Source organism: Pelodiscus sinensis, chromosome 13 (genome assembly GCF_052426305.1).
Source record: "Pelodiscus sinensis isolate ZL-2025 chromosome 13, ASM5242630v1, whole genome shotgun sequence".
NCBI lineage: Eukaryota > Metazoa > Chordata > Testudines > Trionychidae > Pelodiscus > Pelodiscus sinensis.
Window position 1 is genome coordinate 14,295,086 of NC_143064.1, and position 16,017 is coordinate 14,311,102.

General features: G+C 47.5%; 1 protein-coding gene across 9 annotated transcripts in view; it reads left to right on the plus strand.

Annotated features, from left to right (window-relative positions):
• The window catches only part of ARHGEF6 (Rac/Cdc42 guanine nucleotide exchange factor 6), an 83,690-nt gene extending 79,204 nt beyond the window's left edge, over positions 1–4,486 (plus strand). For all 9 annotated transcript variants that reach the window (XM_025180889.3, XM_075941044.2, XM_014569727.4 and 6 more), the window contains 2 exons: positions 1,304–1,358; positions 1,903–4,486. In XM_025180889.3, coding sequence (XP_025036674.3) covers positions 1,304–1,358; positions 1,903–2,043 — 196 coding nt within the window. In that variant the 3' untranslated portion in view covers positions 2,044–4,486. The remainder of the gene's footprint in view (positions 1–1,303; positions 1,359–1,902) is intronic.
• Positions 4,487–16,017: the final 11,531 nt, after the last annotated feature.

A 16,017-nucleotide genomic window follows, 5' to 3' on the forward strand; every position in this document is an offset into this window, starting at 1 on the left:
TATTTGTAAAACCATTACTGCTCCTGCAAGCCCCTACAGATTAATTCTCATGGCCATCCATGCATATTCCATATTCGATGTAAACACCTTGTGCATTGTGCTGTGCAGACCAAGATAAACACACACTCTGTTCATAACCCAGGCCGTTCATCCTTTGTTCCCAGTTAAAGACAGTATAAAACTGTCTTTTGAGAAGAAACCCAGATTTTGGTGGCTAAGACCTTAAACTCAGGGGTAGGGAACCTTTTTTGGGTCGGAGGCCACTGCCCCACAGAAAAATCAGTGAGGGGCTGCACACAAGTGAGACACAAACCAAACCTTCATTGACATGGCCCCTGACTGAGAAGGAGAAAGACACTCCCCACCTTCCTCTCCCATACCAGAGTCTAGGGGGGCTCAGGCTAGGAGATTTTGTGTGCTCCAGCCCCACGGTGGGGCAGCAGGGGGGCTGGAGCACCAGCGCAGGTTCCTCAATGCTGGGGGGAGCCCTGAGCCTCAGGGTCTGAATCCAGGCAAGCTGGGGCTTCATCTGGCCCCCCAGGGCTGAGATTCCCCACCCCTGCTTTAAATGCTCCTCTGCTGAGATCCAGAACAAGGTCTTACGAATGGGCCCTTAGCACTGAAGGGCTAGCATGTACTTAGCTCATGAAATGTTGATAGCCCTGCTGGAACAAGCAACCTAAGACACAGTGCAAACTAGGGATGTAAGAGAGTAGCATAGGCTTATTGGGTAGTCAAGTCAACTACTTGCATTTTGTGCCCTCCCCACCCCACCCCTTGCTGCCTCTATATCAGAGGCAGCATGGAAGGAGGAAGTGTAAGCCTGCTTAAAAGCCAGTTCCCCCAGTACTGTCTCTGCTCCCCTGCCCCCCACTGCTGGATCTAACAGCTCCTGTCCACAGGAGGTCCCAGCAGTGAGCTGGGACCCTTCCTCCCCACACCGTGAACAGGGGCTGCTACCACCTGGGCTTGCACTGAGATCAAATCCCACAGTGGCTCTGCAATTTAAAAGGTAGTAGGAGCCAGGCAGCCTGCCCCCGCCCCTCCCTCAGTTCCTACTGCGTTTTAAATTGCAGAGCTCCAGTGGGATTTGGTCCTGGTGCGAGCCGGCTGCCTTCCCCTATTGAGTAATTGAGTAGTCGACAAAAATTCGATCGACTACTCGATTACTAAAATAACCTAATTTTAACATCCTTAATACAAGCTGCCAGCACGTCCGACTAACTCTTCGTTTGTATGAACACTCCAATGCTGATTTACTAGAGCTCATCCCTCATGTCTTACTTTTCTGCTTATTTTCTAGAAGCCTGGTAGACACCGTTTATGCACTGAAAGACGAGGTCAAAGAATTAAAGCAGGTAATTGGAGCATTTCTGCCTGCGCTGTCAGTAAGTGGCAGTAATGGAACAGTCCCTTGCTCCGCCAACCTTCTGTCTTTCGCGGAAGCCTGGTGCCTTTCCAAAGGATGGGGCTGATCCTGCAGCTGCCCGTGGCTGCAGGACCACAGAGGGGCTGTGTACAACTGTATATTGGCTTTTTAACTATCCTGCCCTGTAAGCTCTGTGGACCTTACTGTTCCTTTTACAGGAATATGATAAACAGATGTAAAAATTAATCCCCACTGGGGCAGGAGAAGGAAGCATACCTCCTTCCTTTCCCCTGCACCCATTTCTGGATCTCCTTGGCATCACTTCATCACTTCATCATTTCCCCCCCACACTTTTCTGGAATGATTAAGGCCATGCTGTAGCAGAACACTTAAGTGCATGCTTAAGTCTATTGCTATTCAGCAAAGCACTGAATGTTAACCACTTCTTCAAATGCTTTGCTCATTGGGGACTAATAAGGTTTTTGAGCTATTATACTTGTAAATATTAGTGGGCTTTTTTCTTCACCTCACAGGAGAGTAAAAAGATAAAACAATGTTTGGAAGAAGAGGTGAAGTCAAGAAAAGATTTAGAGAAGTTAGTCAGAAGGCTACTGAAGCAAACTGACGAATGTGCCAGAGACGAGACTGGACGCAAGTCCTCGGTTATTCCTTGAATTCCGGACGAAGCTGCTGGCAGTTGCGTGTGACCTCAGGCGTTCTTGGGAAGCAGAACTGGATGCTTTTGCCCTTTTCTTGCTCCTTATTTTATTTTGTTTTGGCGCTTTTTTTTTTTGTTACATAAACAAAGTGGTAGCAAAAAATAGTTTGTTTCTATTCCACAAGGATATGACACACCCTGCAAACAAGGAAATAGTCAACAGCTAAAATGGTCAGCAAGGGGCCTACGATTCACAGTTCATCTGCAGCAACTAATACCTCATTGTACTTGCTACTGGAAGCAAATAAGTCTGCAAATGACTGCCAGCCACTCAGAAGAGGGCTTGGCAGTGGTTTCCTATAGAGAAAATATAAGCACTTTTTATGCTTTCCTTTTTATTCTTTTTAGCGTTCCTGGTTCTTAATTTATTGAATGGAAATGTTATTGGTTTGGAGTCAGGTAAAAACCAAAAAGCCGCTAGCACTTGTTTTCAGAAAATCAAGAATAGAAGATAACCCCTCCAAATACCCCTCCCATCGTCAGTTGTCTGTAGCAAGCTAGTGCCCTGCAATACTGTGGTTCCTATGTGGCCTTTATACAGATGAAAATGTGCAATTAACATTTTAGGACATTTTTAATTTAACTCGTTGGAGCAGTATGGTCTTCTCCTGTTATTAGCACATCAGGAAGTCACGTTGAATGAAACTGCCTCTTAGCAGTTAATGGTTTACACAATCGTTAATTTCTCTTTCGCCCACAGTCCTGTTACTAATGCATGATCTCTAATACATATTTCCTATTCCATGTTCACTTTCTAAACATCCATGTATATTTTTCTAGCACTATTACCTTGCCATGTGTGTTCCCCTTTTTACGGACTGCATACTTGACTTGATGAGTGATTGCTAAATAGGGGTTTTCGCCCTACTTAAAATATTTGCAATTCCTTCACTGTGGTTTGAAAAAAGACAATGACCCCTAATTACTCCGTCCACCCCAAAAGGGCTTTATAATAGGAAAAAGGTTCTTTTGCATTAGGAAAAATATTTACATTTATGCTTTGACAAGATGGTCAATATCCCTTCTATATAAGAATTTATACTGTTTTTACAAATTGCTGGCAGAAGTACCAGCTAAATCAAAGAATACATACAGTGTGTATATATATAGATTGTCGGCATGTTGCATTTCTATCTGAGTCTGGATTCCCCTTGACTTGTTATTGCTGCTTTTCAATCTTCTTAGCAATACATCATGCATTTTAGCAGGTCTGGAGCATTCTGATGGTTAAAAATGAATATTAAGGAGCAGCGTGGGCCAAAGAAGTGCAGACCCCTAGCATAGCTCATTATTCTTTAAGTTCTTCATGAAGGAAATACTACAGGGGCTATTTATAACCCTCATATTGCAATTAAAGTTCAATTGGATTGGGGGAAATGGCATTCAGGGATGAGAAAAAATTAGGCTGAAAAGCTGGATTCTAAAAACTGCAGAGCATTTTAAAACGGGGTTTCATTTTATTGTGAGCTTGTGTGGGGTGGTTTTATATTTGTTTGTTTGATTTTTTTTTTTAACTTGGGCCTTCATTCCTTTGGCCAACATTCACCATTCCTGTCCTCACATCTCAGTGGTTGGCGGCCCCTGAAGTGACCAGCTCTCTGACTTCCTGCCTATCAGCAATGCGTGAAGCTGAGTTGTACTAAAGCTGACCGCTGGCCATGGCAATCCGTCCATGCCCCCTTGCACAGGCACTGGGCTTTAGCATGAATTCACTTACGAAGGGCAGAAGGATGAGATTTTGGAGTGTGGCGTGTGTCATGAAGCTGCTTCTCCCATTTCTGTAGTAACATCCCTGTGCTGCTTTTGTCAAAGTAACTTTTCCACTGATTGTTGCGGAGCCAGGATAGGAGAGGCAGTAATCAGCCCCCTGGCTCCAGCAGCCTCCCAGCTGTGTCTGCTGTCTCGCTGGCATGCATCACTCCATGCACCCAAGCAACATTTGGCTTCAGTAAGTGAACCAAACCAGACTGTGACTTACAGTCCTGTGCAAAAGGTATAAATATATCCATATAGTTAACAGCCTATTTGAACCCATGCTGTGTACATATGCATGTTTATAAGACTTTTAATGTGTTGGAAGATGTGCTGGTACGTTTTTGGAGCAGATGCATGTACTGAGCATAACAAGCCAAAACTAAAAAAAAAATAAAAAAAATAAAGGAAAGGAAGCCATGTCGAACAGTTAGCAGTGTTGCCATAGAGACTTTGTTTACAGTACTTTGTAAATAGGTTCTGATTAGTCTGTCTTGAGATGGATGCTCTGTCAGCTGCCTTCCACTAGATCTTTTGTCATGTAGGTTTATTTACTGTTTTGACTTATGCAAGTTAAATTTTCTAATGTTTTTATTTTGGACTATTTTTAAGTGACATTTTCAACAAATAAAGAAGGATGAAAATTGCTTCTTTGCTACATCTGTTGAGTTCTTTGTGTCCAGCCCCCCACCTCCCCAGGACTGAAATTAGCGAAATACAGTACCTATTCAGTTAGTCTTTTAGGCTACGTCTACGCTGCAGGCATTTGCTGGCAGAGAGTATGCTCATGAAGCGCTCATTAGCATTTGTCGTGCTGTCATTTGCATCTCTCTGCCAATGCTTTTTGCGCAAAAAAAAAGCAGTGTAGACGGGTCCGTTTTGCGCAAAAAACCACTTATGCCTCAAAAAAGGAGGTATACAGGATCTTGCGCAAAAGGAGTTTTTTGCACAAAACAGACCCGTCTACACTGCTTCTTTTTACGCAAAAACCTCTTGCGCAAAAAGCATCGGCAGAGAGATGCAAATGACAGCACGACAAATACTAATGAGCGCTTCATTAGCATACTCTCTGCCAGCTAAAGCCTGCAGTGTAGACATAGCCTTAGTGTTTGTGTCACTCTGTGGACAGACTGAGCCCAGTGCCCCTGGACTGAAGCAGGGAAACCTAATCCAGCTAACTGAGGGGAACAGGGCTGCACCTAGGCCTATAAAGTGTTGCTAGTTGGCAGCTGGTGGGGCAGGATTGAGACAGGCCGAGCCCTGGTCAGCAGGGGTGGTACCCCCAGTAAAGCGGCACATTTCAGTACGCTGTACCACCCACCTATTTTTAGCTGGTACAACGTACCGGGGTAAAACAAGAGGAGCCAGCTGCCCCCTCACCTCCTCTCAGGCTCTCTGGCATGCCCCCTGCTCTGCTAGGGAGCTGCTGTGCCTATGTACAGGGCTGCGGGTGCAGGGCTGGGAGTTTTGCTCCTTTCCCTGGTGGGAGAGTCAGCTGGAAAAGGAGAACTCCCCACCCCTCCCCAGCCTGTCCATGGAGTTCTGTCTCTGTGCACAGGGCTGGGGGAGGGGGAAGGGCCGGCAGTTCTGTTCCTTTCCCCACGTCTCCTCCCAACAGAGAAGGGGGTTCTGCTTTTTTCCCCTCCGGCTCCTTTCCCCTCCAGCTTTTGTACCGCTGAGCAGAGGCCACGTGGGAGTGGAGCTGGCTCCTGTGGTGGGTCCCGCAACTCCAAGGCAGGAGCACATGGTGCTGGAGAACCAGAGAACCCTGGCAGGGGATGCCCAGCAGCCTGAGGACCAGGTATGGGCGTAAGACTGTGTCTTGTTTGTTTAACCTTTGTTATAAGAGAATAGACCTGGGCTGGTCCTGGCAGCATGTGTTTGGCGATAGGGCAGTGGTGCCCCCGCCCACAATTGACAGTCCGGCATACAGCCCAAAGGCTACCCCAAGAATGAGCCGCTAAGGCAATACAGAAATCCATGTGAGGCTAGAGTTTGCAGGCTCTGGGTCTTAACTGATCTAAGACAGTGTTTCTCAGCCAGTGGTATGAGTACCCTTAGGGGTACGCGAGAGACGTCGAGGGGGTATGTCAACACAACTGAACTTTGGAGAAAACTGAATTTTTGTTTTAAGTTTTACAGCACTTTAGTATTTTTGTACTGTTTACATCCAAAAATGTAATCGCCCAGCTACGATTAAGTTTAAATGTGTAGAAAACAGTAGAAAAAAAATTCATGCGTCTGAAAACTAGGTAGTGGGGGTATTTAATTTTTTTTTTAAAAGGGGTACTTTATAAAAAAAAAAGGTTGAAAACACTGATCTAAGATACAGGTTCACTGATCTAAGACACCGGTTGTTTGCAGGTTTTGATGTGAGGGATTTTACTGAAACACCTGCCTGGGTGAAAGCCGGTGGTGTTCAAAATCCTGCCCCCAGTCAACCAGATGTGTATGGAGGAGGTGACTGCAGATGGGATTCTCTTCCCCCTCCTCGGCAGCACTGGGAAGAATGGTGGATTGGGCTGTTGGGGAACTGCTAGCTCCCCGAGTCTTTGCTTGACTCCAGGCCTATGTTAGAACAGCAGCTCAAATCTAGGTGGGCCATCTGCCCCCCTCGTGTCAAGCTGCCTGTGCTGGGACTACAGGGATAAGGGTGGAAATGCCTGCTCAGCCAATGATGTATCCACTGGGCACAGGGCTGTCCCTAAGCATATGCAAAATATGCTTTGCAGATGATACCAAACTGGGTGGGGTTGCAACTTCTTTGGAGGATAGGGACATAATTCAAAATGACCTTAGCAAGTTAGAGAAATGGTCAGAGGTAAACAGGATGAGGTTTAATAAAGAGAAATGCAAAGTGCTCCACTTAGGAAGGAACAATCAGTTCCATACATACAAGATGGGAAGTGACTGTCTAGGAAGGAGCATGGCGGAAAGGGATCTAGGGGTCATAGTGGACCACAAGTTGAATATGAGTCAACAGTGTGATGCTGTTGCAAAAAAAGCAAATATGATTCTAGGTTGTATCAACAGGTGTGTTGTAAGCAAAACTCGTGAAGTCATTCTGCCGCTCTACTCTGCACTAGTTAGGCCTCAGCTGGAGTACTGTGTCCAGTTCTGGGCGCCACATTTCAAGAAAGATGTGGAGAAATTGGAAAGGGTACAGAGCAGAGCGACAAGAATGATTAAAGGTTTAGAGAACATGACCTATGAAGCCAGGCTTCATGAATTGGGCTTGTTTAGTTTGGAAAAAAGAAGATTAAGGGGGGACACGATACCGGTTTTCAAATATCTAAAAGGGTGTCACAAGGAGGAAGGAGAAAATTTGTTCCTCTTGGTTACTGAGGACAGGACAAGGAGTAATGGGCTTAAAGTGCAGCAGGGGAGGTTTAGATTGGACATTAGGAAAAAATTCCTAACTGTCAGGGTGGTCAAATATTGGAATAAATTGCCGAGGGAGGTGGTGGAATCTCCCTCTCTGGAGATATTTAAGAACAGGTTAGATAGACATCTGTCAGGGATGGTGTAGACGGAGCTTGGTCCTGCCTTGAGGGCGGGGGGCTAGACTCGATGACCTCTCGAGGTCCCTTCCAGTCCTATGATTCTATGATTCTATGTGCCCCTGCACAGCTGGGTGTTTTTGTGTGCTTGGCCTCTCCCCATGGCTGCTGCAGGGCTTCTCCCTGTTCCCTCCCCAACATGCTCACAGCCAGCTGTAGCCAGCTAGTGTGGGCTCCCTGCTACCAGACTGGGGGCAGGGAGAAGACCCCAGCCTCAGCAGCTCAACTCTGGTCCCAGGCAATGTCTAGACTGTGGGCTTCTTTCGGAAGACGCTTTTCCGGAAGAGATCTTTGGAAAAAACTTCTTCCAAAAGAGAGCGTCTACACAGAGAAAGCACATTGCTTTTGCGATCTGCCTTTTCGAAAGATAGTGTCCATTCAGCCTGGACACTCTCTCACATGTAAGCAGTGATTGCTATGGACGGAGTGGCCACCAGGGCACCTGTGCTTTATCCTCTTCCCTCTTCTTTCGAAAGAACTCCTTCTTCCCCGTCCTCTTTCGGAGAAAGGCTTCTTCCTCGTAGAAAGGTTTACCAGTGTCAGAAACCCCCCTCTGTTCTTTTGATTTTTTTTCAAAAGAATGCGATTGCAGTGTGGACGTAAGTAACATTTTTTTGGAAAAATGGCCATTTTTTGGAAAAAAACTCTGCAGTGTAAACATACCCCCAGGTAAGCCCTTGAGTCCTGGTGAGCTCGAGGAGGGCGTTTGGGGGGAAGGAGAGGAAAGCAGGGAGGGAAGGAAAGGAGGGAAGCTCTAGGCCCCCAGCAGGAGCCACATGGGGGGAAGCTCCAGGAGGGAACCTCAGGGAAGGGAGGGAGGGAAGCCAGGCCCCCAGCAGGGCAAAAGCTCTAATACATGCCCATGTTTCTACTACATTTGCAACTGTATGTTGTGATTTTAATAATTCAACCTTCCTGAAGGGACTACTGCTCCCCACAATGGTTCACTGGTGTAAATTCAGGCCTAACATCAGTGGACAGGATGGGCGTAAGGGTAGAGGTGGAAGGGAACAAGTTCTCACATAGAGTGAAAATCAGCATCCACTACCCAGCGACGCTTTCACGGGGCACCCAGAATTGTCAGTCACCTTATTGCCCTTCTGCCTCAGAAGGGAGCGATTTGCTGCTGCTAAATTGCACCAGCCCCAGGCCACTCCAGCCCGTTACCTAGCCCCATGCATCCCTCGGAATTCGGCTACTCTCGTCTTGCCTTGCCGGTGACTATTGGCGCCCCTGCTTCCTGAATCCCACTGGAAAAAGCGCCTGTGCAGTATGCAGGCCCTTTCGCTTAATATGCAGAAATGACCACGTCTGCTGTCTCCAATGAGCCAGAAACACACTAGCTGGCTGGCTCAGCTGAGGCTGCACACGCCGCTTGTATATAACCACACTGCGATGAGCTCATAATAAAACTAGTTTAGTTTATTAATAACAGAGATTTAAGTGATAGCAAGCAGAGATAATAGCAACAGAAAATGGTTACAGATGGAACAATAATATGACATGTTCTAAGGGACTCCCTACAGTCCTAGCAGGAGCCACACTTGGTCTAAAGCAGTTTCCTCCCCTACAGTTTTGCTTCAGTGTCACCAACCCACAAAGTGGGAGAACCCACTGGTCAGAGAGGCAAAGCTGGCCGACCTCCTTGTAGCCTCAGTGAGCTGACAAAATGTTATTTTTTTCTTCTCCTTATATGTCCCCAAATTCATGTTTGTCCCCAGAGTCAGGGTGGCGCCCAACTCCTATAGTTCTTCTCTTCCTTTTAACTTCTATGTAAATGGGGCTTCCAATGGTTTGTGTCCACAATATTTAATGGACCGTACAGTTAGGGATACAGCTTCCTGTCCCTCTGCCTAGGAGAAAACTTGCTTCTCCCTTTGTTTGGTCATAGATGTAAAAAACATAATAGCCGTAAGTAGCCAGAATTCATCCTATGGAGCTAATACACACAGGTCAGGCTGATATGAATCAACAGTAAAAGACTTTACTGGATGCACTTTTATAGGACAATCAGCTGATTCAATTGCCTGTTCTCAGGGGCTCAGACCCCAGGCTGTTCTGCCCATGTGGTGTCTGGAGCCTGATTGTCACAACTCCCCTGGGAGTTTGCTGCTGAAGTTTTGGCCACTAGCCATGATGCTTCACTTCTGCCCTCTCTTTTCTGGACAGGGCATCCCTTATGTTGTTCTCTAACCTCCCAGCCGGTTTAATGACATCTGAAATGATACCAAACTGGGTGGGGTTGCAATTTCTTTGGAGGATAGGGACATAATTCAAAATGACCTTAGCAAGTTAGAGAAATGGTCAGAGGTAAACAGGATGAGGTTTAATAAAGAGAAATGCAAAGTGCTCCACTTAGGAAGGAACAATCAGTTCCATACATACAAGATGGGAAGCGACTGTCTAGGAAGGAGCATGGCGGAAAGGGATCTAGGGGTCATAGTGGACCACAAGTTGAATATGAGCCAACAGTGTGATGCTGTTGCAAAAAAAGCAAATATGATTCTAGGTTGTATCAACAGGTGTGTTGTAAGCAAAACTCGTGAAGTCATTCTGCCGCTCTACTCTGCACTAGTTAGGCCTCAGCTGGAGTACTGTGTCCAGTTCTGGGCGCCACATTTCAAGAAAGATGTGGAGAAATTGGAAAGGGTACAGAGAAGAGCGACAAGAATGATTAAAGGTTTAGAGAACATGACCTATGAAGCCAGGCTTCATGAACTGGGCTTGTTTAGTTTGGAAAAAAGAAGATTAAGGGGGGACATGATAGCGGCTTTCAAATATCTAAAAGGGTGTCACAAGGAGGAAGGAGAAAATTTGTTCCTCTTGGTTTCTGAGGACAGGACAAGGAGTAATGGGCTTAAAGTCCAGCAGGGGAGGTTTAGATTGGACATTAGGAAAAAATTCCTAACTGTCAGGGTGGTCAAATATTGGAATAAATTGCCAAGGGAGGTGGTGGAATCTCCCTCTCTGGAGATATTTAAGAACAGGTTAGATAGACATCTGTCAGGGATGGTGTAGACGGAGCTTGATCCTGCCTTGAGGGCGGGGGGCTGGACTCGATGACCTCTCGAGGTCCCTTCCAGTCCTATTATTCTATGATTCTATGATTCTATGAAATGAGCATCTTTCTCCCTCTTCAACAACCAGACTTCTCCCAGCTGCTGTGCCAAACCCATCTGGGTCACTTGCGGTTCTGTCACTGCTGAAGGCATGACACCAGCTCTTTCACCAGCCTGAGTCTTCCCGTGCTGCTGGCGTCCTGGCCCACAGCATCTACCAGGTGTGCCTGTTTCCCTTACTTGGACTAGTAAAGGGGTTTTACCCCCTAAAGGTGTGAAACCAGGTTTCTTACCAATCAGAATCTGCCCTGTGCCCAGCACAGTTCACACCTGTATTAGCAATATCACTCGAAAGTCCACTGAGAGCAGAGAAACATGTTGGGCGTGGTGAGACTCTGGCACAGCTGAAAAGGTGTGAGCCTGCATCCCATGGTGAGCAGGGAAACTGAGGCACGGATGGACAGGGTTGCAGCCCCAACGTTGCTAGGTCAGCACTCACTGAATTTCTTGCCACAAAGTAAGCAGGTGAGAAAACTGCCTTTGATAGAGCTTGGAACCTGTATTGCTTTGGATATACTTGCAACCATTGTCTGGTTCTATTATCTCCGCTTGGTATCACATAAATCTCTGGAGGGTGTCTTATTTACAAATATATTCTTTCTTTAGTATAAATCCCTCTCCGTGCTGTTTCCTTCAAGTGACATGCCCGTCCTCAACTGAGCCGGTGGGCAACTGTGCATTCTATCTCTTTGGAGATGGTGGACTTGGTAATTTCCACCTAGGGGCTGGATGGGGGAATGTTTTTCCAGGGGGTTGGGAGCAAAAAGAATGTGGCTGAGGGCTCAGGACTCCTGGAGGAAGCGTCTCACATGGTAACAGCAGGAAGAGGCTCACTTGTATTCTTTGAAAATGCGTGTGGTGCTTGGCCTGATGTGCATGAGAAGACTTCAATGGGCTTTTGGTCAGATCCAGGAAATGGATGAAATATATAGACCAACGTCAGTGGGCTGTAAACCACGCTCTTGATACTAGCAATAGTTGCAGCAGAGGATGGTTGAGGCTTGACTTTGAGCTACGTTGGAAGAGGGACTTCGTGTAGGTGCTTAGGTTGCACGGTGTTCAGAACTGTGCTGCACGACCAGTGGAGTGCAGTGTGGCTCTGGTATTTCCTGGCAAATTCTGAGGTTTTGATATTTGCTTTTATTCCACTTGGTAACAAAAGAACCCTTTGAGCAGCTTCATGAAAATGGGCCTTTGTCAAAATGGTCCTTTTCAGCTGGACCTGAACATTCTTCAGCTCTACTCTGCGCTGATTAGGCCTCAGTTGGAATATTGTGTCCAGTTCTGGGCACCACATTTTAGGAAACATGGAGAACTTGGAGAGGGTCCAGAGAAGAGCAACAAAAATGGTGAAAGGCCTAGATAGCATGACCTATGAGGGATGACTGAAAGAATTGGGTTTGTTTAATTTAGAAACGAGAAGAGTGAGAGGGGGCATGATAACCGTTTTCAAGTACCTAAAAGAGCGTTACAAGGAAGAGGGAGAAAAATTGTTCTCCTTGGCCTCTGATGAAAGGGCAAGAAGCAATGGGCTTAAATAACAGCAAGGGAGGATTAGGTTGGACATTTTAAAAGAACTTCCTAACTGTCAGGGTGGTTAAACACTGGAATAAGTTGCCTCGGGAGGTTGTGGAATCTCTAGCACTGGAGAGATTTAAGAGGAGGTTAGACAGACATCTATCAGGAATGATCTAGACGGTGCTTGGTCCTGCTGTGAGGGCAGGGGACTGGACTTGATGACCTCTTCAGGTCCGTTCCAGGTCTAGTATTTGAGGATTCTGTGATTTGGGGAGGCACAAGTACCCACCGCTCCCTCCATTCAGGTTCAAATCCCCGCACTCCCTGATTCAGAGCAGAGGGCTTCGTCCCAGATCACAAGAGAGACTTCTGTCTGTTTCTCTCCTCACTCTTCCCCCAGTACCTTGGAACATGAGTCAAGATGCCTGAGACACAATTGTCCCCTTCGATGCAAATCTCAGGAAGTTACTAAGGGAATCTAACCCTTCTAAAGGCCTGGTCTTTTGAGATTCTCTCCTGTCTGACGGTTTAATGTGGTTGTCAAGTATGACTGAAATGTTAACATCATCTTGCTCCCATGGCAGGGGAAGAAGAGTGCGACCACAAAAAAACCAAACTGCAGCAGGACGGGAATTCCCCTCCCCTCCTTCAGGTCATACTCACTGAGATTGGTTCACCGTTGCCCTGACTCTTGTGCTGCCGTTGACGCCAGAGCAAAATGGGTGTAAAGCTACAATTCTTTCCTTGTACTCAGCACTGAGAAGGGTGATTCCAGTTCTGGGCACCTTACTTCAGGGAAGATGCGGACACACCGGGGAAAGTCCATAAGCGAGCAGCAAAAATGATTAAAGGTCTAGAAAGCATGAGCACTGAGGAAAGATTGAAGAAAGTGTGTGTTAGTTTGGAGAAGAGACGAGGCAGGGGAGACATAGCAGTAGTGTGACCGTATTTCCCTATCCTGAATACAGGACACCTGGTAAAACTGCTTGTATTAAACAGAAATTAATCACACAGACTTTCAAATGAACATCAAGTTGACTGAGTTCCTGTTTAAAAGGAATGCTGTGTAGTTGGATTCTTTTTATTAATCCTTAAAGATGTCGGGTTCACGTAGTGAGGGGCGGCCCCCACACACAGACACATCCCATCTCCCATACACACCTAGGAAGAGGTCACACACACACACCATTCATAGACATCTCTATCACAGAAGGGGGGCGAAGGTACAACAACTCTCCCTGCCTAGTACTCTCTGGCCTCCATGCCTTCCTGGGCCCCCCGAAGGAACCCACCTCGTCTGGTATCTGGCACCACATCTTACATGGTCACATGGCCACCCGTTTCTGCCAGGGTTCACACTAGAATGTGGCCAGCCCTGTGCTTGAGGGAAAGGACGGAAGCTGCTTCCAGTTGCAAAAGACAAAGCGGGGGATGGGTTGACATGGCCAGTGTTTTTGCAGAGCTCTTCTCTTTCCCCGTTTCTCGCTACTCCCCCCACGTGGTGGGAAGTGGCTTGTCCCCTCCTGCCCACACAGGGCTGACAGGCAGCTAACACCTCCTGGCTGCTTCTGACCTCTGACATCACCCCTTCCTGCCTGCACTGTAGCCAAGCGACAGGAGGTGAGTGAAGCTGCCTTTTGCACCAGAGCCCAAGGAACCTGATTGCAGGGGCATCAGCAAACAGGGACAGAAAGGCAGCTCCACAGAGGAGGGTGCGTAGGCAGTGGAGCAGAACCCTGAGGGTGTGTCTAAGCTACATGGGTCCATCAATGGAGCCATGTAGATGAGGCTGATCGGCAAAGGGAAACGAAGCCGCGATTTAAATAATCGTAGCTTCATTTAAATTTACATGGCTGCCGCGCTGAGCCGACAAACAGCTGATCAGCTTCTGCGCCGACGTGAAAGCCCTTTATCGACCTCCCCGTTATGCCGCGTAGGATGAGGTTTACCGGGGAGGTCGATAAAGGGCTTTCATGTCGGCAGGGGAGCGTCCAGACTGCCCCGATCTGCCGACAAACAGCTGATCGGCAGAGCGGGGCAGCCATTTAAATTGAAATGAAGCCGCGATTATTTAAATCGCGGCTTCGTTTCCCTTTGCCGAACAAACAAATCTACATGGCTCCGTCAACGGAGCCATGGAGTTTAGACGTACCCAGGGTGGGTGAGGGAGAGGCACAGGTGATGAGGGAGCTAAGGCCCTGCCTCAGGGGCTGCTGTGGAACCTGCAGGTTCAAGGAATGAACAAGGAATTGCTTCCCCCCACCCGATTCCAGGGCTTAGCTGGCAGGCAGAGAGGCTGCTCCATGACAGCGCTGTGCAGGGATTTGGCACATGCAGGCTCAGCTGACACCCTGGGTCTTGGGCTTTTCTGGGGAACCAGTCCAGCCAGAGGCAGTAGGAGAAGGAAGGAGCCTGCCGGCCAGGCTGCTGGTGACCTGCATGCTCTGACAAGGGACTGGTTGGCTATCCAGCACTGGGAGCAGGATGGAGAAGCAGCGACGCTGGGCCTAGTGGTGAAGGAGCAAAGACGATAGAGACCTCAAGGGAGGAGCATGTAAAGGGCCCAGGGATGGGCAGCAGAGGGGCCATGTAACCAGCTGCCACCTGACTGCCTACGCTCACAACCAGTGCTGGCTGGAAACTGGACGGTGGGTGGGACCCTGTTGGCCAAGAGCTGGCATCCAGGGGGGCGGCAGGGGGAGCTGCCAGCCCCGTGCACTGCATCTTTCCCCACCACTAGCTTGACTCCCTGCCCCACCTCCATCCTCAGCCACTGTATCCAGCCACTTCCCGCCAGTGGGCGGGTGGCTATCAACCAGGGATCCAACCAGCAGTTGGACCTACCAATACTGATGGGGGGGGGATCAGAAAATATGGGACATTTTGGCCCTTTTTAAAGAAAACAATCAATCAGGACATCTGCAGGAGGCTTAAATATGGGACTGTCCCTTTAAAAACAGGACACCTGGTCACCCTAACCAGAATACCTTACCTATGGGTTGAATGGGACAGGCTGTGGGCTCCTATTCAGAAAAGAACTCAAGCATGTATCTGATCTGTCATTGTCTGTTTAGCCTGTATGTTCTCTGGGAAAGAAGCAGGTCTTATTTCGTGTCTCTAAAACATTTCTCATTCTTTGGGTATAATGGGCTTGATCCAAAACCCATAAAAGTCAGTAGGAACCCCCCCCCCCCATTAGCTGCACTGATTTTTAGACAGATCCTACACACACAAAAATATGATAGGAGAGACAGTCTGTTTCCTGCTGAAGGTGGTGTTGCCTTTACAGCTTTGCTGCAGGGTTTGTTTGGGGGATTTTTTTAAGCGATTGCTTCCTCCAGTCATCCACTGAAATGATTCTGCTTCTCCACCAGCTTTAAAATTCCCAGGGCTTGATTTTTCTAGTGATTTTATTATTTGTATTTCTGTAGTGCCTTGGGCCACCAGCCATGAACTGCAGCCTCATTGTGATAGGAGTTGTACAAACACATAACTAAACAGTCCTTGTACCAAAGATCCTAGTGCTACCTATAGCCACCATAGTTTCTGCTACTCAGCTGACATTTCCCCATTCATTGATGTTATCAGTCTTATGGGGTTTTCCCCCATGTTTTGCAAGGCCATGCACCTGCAATGTCTTTTTTTTTTTTGAGACCATGCTAAAATTCCTCTGTCTCCTCCTCTTCCTCCTCCTCCTCTTTCCGCTTGCTCGCATGGATCCTTAAGTTTCTCTGTAAGTGTTCTGGCATTTCGGTTTCCAGACAGGCTGCTCAGAATTGCCAATTGGGGTGAGCAGATAGCAATGGTGGAAAATCAGGACAGACTGTGGAGGTAACAGGCGCCCATGCATGTTTTTAAGTGGAGGCAGAGCTTCCGAGCGAGGGTCCTGCCAGGATCAGTACTAGGCTCAACATTATGCAGGATTTTGTGGAGGACCAGAAAGTCACTGCTGATAAAATTTGTGGATGACACAAAGATTGG